Source organism: Mastomys coucha, unplaced genomic scaffold, assembly GCF_008632895.1.
Source record: "Mastomys coucha isolate ucsf_1 unplaced genomic scaffold, UCSF_Mcou_1 pScaffold14, whole genome shotgun sequence".
Lineage (NCBI taxonomy): Eukaryota > Metazoa > Chordata > Mammalia > Rodentia > Muridae > Mastomys > Mastomys coucha.
Genome location: NW_022196896.1, coordinates 29,835,342 through 29,839,925, shown reverse-complemented (window position 1 = coordinate 29,839,925; position 4,584 = coordinate 29,835,342). Strand labels below are relative to the sequence as shown.

Here is a 4,584-nt window from a genome sequence, read left to right as displayed (position 1 = left end):
GAGAGAGAGACAGAGAGAGAGAGACAGAGAGACAGAGAGAGACAGAGAAAGAGAGAGAGAGACAGAGAAAGAGAGAGAGAGACAGAGAAAGAGAGAGAGAGAGAGACAGAGACAGAGACAGAGACAGAGACAGAGACAGAGAAAATGCTATGTCATGTCACAACTGTAGGCGAGTACTGTGTTTATGGCCTTGAGTAACATGGCCCAGAGAAAGACAAGTGCCAAATAAAAACAATGCTGCCATGACATTGGTCATCTCCTTCTTATGTAATTAAGCCTATTTCACAGAATAAACAAAGGTTAAGAGAGCGCTTTCTCATAAAGTGAGCTCTTTTAAATCTCAGTTCCCTACCAAAGTCCGTTCATTCAGTCCCACATCCCTTTGCCCTGAGAATAAATCCTAGCTCCTCTCACTCTCCCATATGGTAGCCATTCACAGCCCGTCTCATCACTCAGGTCTGGCCACAGCGGCCTCCTCTGAGCTGCCTTCTTCCCTTCCCTTAGGGCATTTGGGGTCTGTAAGGTCAAGTCTTCTTTTGCCTTCAACTTCAATACCACATTTTCCATGAGGCCTCTGCTAATCAGTCTAGCCAAGTCTTTACTATGTGGCCTTGGGTTTTGCAAGCCTCAATCACTTATTAGCCCATGCTTTTACTAGTGGCCTTCCATGATTGAAACATGTTTTTTATAGGAAGAATCCAAGTTACTAGTTGTTTACTATCTCCTCTCTGTTTGGCATAAAGCTACATTCACATGACCAAAAAAATTTGCCAACAAATCCATGAATTAGCAAACAACAACCAAAAAGAATATAGCCTGGCTAGCACATGGTAGAGTTTTGGGATTATAATTACTTGTTTGTCACTTTAAATTTATAATTTATAAGTATGGGTTTATAACATGGAAAAAATGTTTAAATTTGAGTAATCTTTCTTTGCCTTGCCATAATTAAACTGGAAAATCATTAGATTTTTACATTTGGTGCCACACATTCTAGGAGGCAGGTTGTGAATTTCCTATAGTCGTGCAGGATTGCAGGGTATCTCTCTGACCCATGGAGACTGAAGCTTTCCTTCAATTTGTATACACATCATAGAGAACCATACATAAATAGAAATTGAATAGCTCTAGCAAAATTCCTGCTGCTAAAGAAAAAAAAATGTCAGAGTAAGCTGTAAAAAATGTGCTTGGTTTCTTAAACGTAGAAATGGCAATTTGCAACATTTATACAAATTGCCATGTACTGAGGGTTGCAGCTTGGAGACTGAACAGGGCGTGAAGCTGCGGCTAATAGCAAGTCTGGTGGTGCATGCTTTGGAAGTGAAGGCTTAGTCAGTACGGAGGCATCATGTTAGCAATCTGCATGCCACTGGGCAAGGGGCTTTGTATCAAGACTGACACCACCATGTTGATTTTCTCTCATGGAAAACCAGTCCAGCTAAATTCTCTTGTATTTGGGAGATACGAATTTGCTAAGGTTTGTTTTGCTAATGCTGAGATGGATTCTACATGTGATGGAGGCTTCGTTAAAATTTTCTGAGCGTTCTCTAAATTCTACATGTAGACTGAAATGTGAGCTCAGGTGAAAATACAAACAAGTTGAAAGGGAGTTAGACAAACCAAAAAGTGCAGATGTGGAATGAGACGGTAAGAAAGAAAACTTAATTTTACATTGTAAACAGTAATTTTCCTGCAGCACAATCATATGTATTTTTACTTTGCCTTCTTTTCCCCCTCCGTGCACCAACATGTTCAGTGTGTATTTTTGTTGATACAAAAACCTAATGCATGTACTTTTTAAAGGGTTGTTAGAACAGAAATGGATATTTGTAGATGGAAAAAGAAAGCTCTTTTTGTGGATGAATGCAGTGAAATCCAGAGCCTGTGGTGGACACAATGAACAAAGGAATAGCAATCAGAATTGGACAAGCTGCTATGTCAAGTCCTTCTAGATGTAACCATGCTGCTTTGCAGTCCCCTTCCCGAGAACTCCATGAAAGGTAGTGTGCTTTTAGTAACATGAAACCAAACAGAGTCAACTCTTTACTGTATATATAAGCAAGGACTGATACAAGATTATCTGAAGCACGAAATACTTTTCAGTATACTCATTTAAAAACACAATGAAGGGATTCTATATCCTGAAGCTGATCTAATGAGACCAGAACTTTCAGTGGGTAGCATCTCACCAGGAAATGGCCATGTGGTAGAAGGAAGGGTCAGATGCCAAGAATGTGCTGTGTTTGATTGCAAGTGAACAACCATGCACAGGTAGACACTGTCTCACAAAAGGCCACCAGATATGACTCTGGTCTCCCAGTGATGAGCAACTATTTCCACAACACAAAGAAAACGATGTAGAAATGCTAACATGATCATTTATGCTTTAAAATGACTATCAAAGTCTGCATAAGTTGGCCACAGTCTGTCGCAGTACCAAACAATTTCATGTTACCTTGGATACAAGGCTGGCTCTGTATGCTGCTAGCTGCTTCAGGTATTCCTTCTTTGCAGCCTCTGTTTTCTTCTTATAGACCTGTGACAGCAACAGAAAGTCTTAAATTAGACTGTGTATCTCCTTTTGTTTCAAGGGACAGAAAAAGACAGAATGGTAATCGTATACACATATGGATAATTATATAATAATATATAGCTCTCAAAGAGTTTGTTTTCTTCCTAATACTGGTTTGAAAGAAGAATGAAAATAGACTGTTGGAAAAGAATGAACATTGTAACATTTTTCATTTTTCAGAATGTGAAGGTTTGAGTGTGGGAGTCTTGGCGTCATTGATGAAGGATTTCTGAAAAGCCTCACTCAGAATAAGATATTCCCCTTTATACAGAAGGCAGACATTCAACAGTACAGTAATATCTTAATATCTGTGGTCCATGCCAAACCCAAAATTCAGATGAAATTCAAGGATGATGACTCTTATCCAGTAAGAAGACCAATCGACAGGCATTGGTATTTGTGTGTTCATCAGAATTTTAAGAGCCTTGAGGCTATATTTCCAGGACTAAGCAGCATCATGCAAGGGTACCCTTAGGATTGGAATGGGGATGGCAAGTAGCTAGGGACACACCCTGCCACAATCCATGGCCTATGTGTCATGCCCATTCCAACAGACACATGGACTACAGTCACAGGACCCTCATAAAACGTTTTCTGCAACTGCCACTGACAGAGGCTTGAAAACAAAAGTAAAAGCAGAAGAAACTCATTGGTATCTGACAAGTGACCAGCTCCTGTGCACCAGAAGTCACTGTGGGCCACTTAAACAGGGGAAGAGGTAGGGCAGAAGTGAGCATAAGCTGGGGCACAGAGAGGTTTACCTTCTGCCCTGAGCCTGCATTTCAAGGTTCCATAGTTTTGCAGTCTTTTAAAATCAGCCCAAATGAACAAAATGCTCTTCAGCATTTACTGTGGAAATGGAAATGTATTGGCCCTGCTGTGACTATTAACCAGAGTTGGGTTAATATTGAGAAGTGATGTAGAATCTGGGACTGTATCTAAGGCCAGGCACCTGGCAGCTGGCAGCAGAGGGCAATGTTTACTTCTAGTGACAGTGGATTGCCGAGCCTACAATACAATTCTGAAACTCTAGATGTGAAAAATATTTACTCATGAGTATTTTAACTATAACAGATCTCCAGGTAAACAAACTACTGCACTCGTAGAACAGGACCTATGAAATGAAAGTGCATACTCCCTTCTAGGGAGGCATGCAGGGTTGACTTTCACAGCTAGGTAGAATTTCATATAATAGAAACTAACCAAGGCAAAGACTCGTTAATCGGTGCAATATTATCATTTGATCAGCCTACTACCTTTACTAAATAAGAAATTAAAGAAAATTAGAAATCTTATTTAGAAGTTCTGTTATTGTTCTTATTAAAACAAAAGAGTTGGTTGATAATATCTTTTGATTAAAGCATATGAATGTCATAGATTTACAAGACTATCAGTTCAAATTCAGAATCTTCTGTGGGCATTCTCACGTGAATACAAATGGCGGTTCTGTTGAGTTTTCACTGCTTTTACTTTAAACATTATGGCCCATATTGGTTCAATCACATTTAGAAAAATGTGCTTCTGATCTCTATTGATTCATTCCTTTTTATCCTGTGAGAAAGATTACTCTTACTAGTTTTGCCTTAAGCCAATTTCTCCATGGCATAATTTGTAAATAATGGCTTTAAGCACATTCTTTCCTCTTATTACCTTAAAGTGGTTCTGAGGAGGAGCAGGAGCTATTGCTCAGTGGCAAGAGTGCCTGCATACAACTATTCGAGCTTGCTTTTGAATGCCCAGGACCCATGCAAATTGCTCAGCATGTGACCCTACCCATTATGGGGTAGAGAAAAGGATATGCAGAGGACTGAGCTTGCTGGCCAGGCTGCCTAGCAGAATGGCAAGCTCCCTGTTCAGAAAGACTTTGTCAAGGCAATCAGGCAGAGAGTGATAGAGGAAGAGATCCAAAGCTCTCCTCTGATTTCTGCATGCACACATAGGGTCATATTTGCCTACACATTCATGTGCATGCATGCACCTCTCTCTTTCTCTCTCTCTCTCTCTCTCTCTCT

At 40.1% G+C, this 4,584-nt stretch overlaps 1 protein-coding gene across 1 annotated transcript in view; it reads right to left on the bottom strand.

Annotated features, from left to right (window-relative positions):
- Tox (thymocyte selection associated high mobility group box) overlaps positions 1-4,584 on the bottom strand; it is a 314,765-nt gene that overhangs the window by 22,345 nt on the left and 287,836 nt on the right. The window contains exon 7 of the mRNA XM_031366679.1: positions 2,456-2,536. Within this exon, the coding sequence (XP_031222539.1) occupies positions 2,456-2,536 (81 nt within the window). The remainder of the gene's footprint in view (positions 1-2,455; positions 2,537-4,584) is intronic.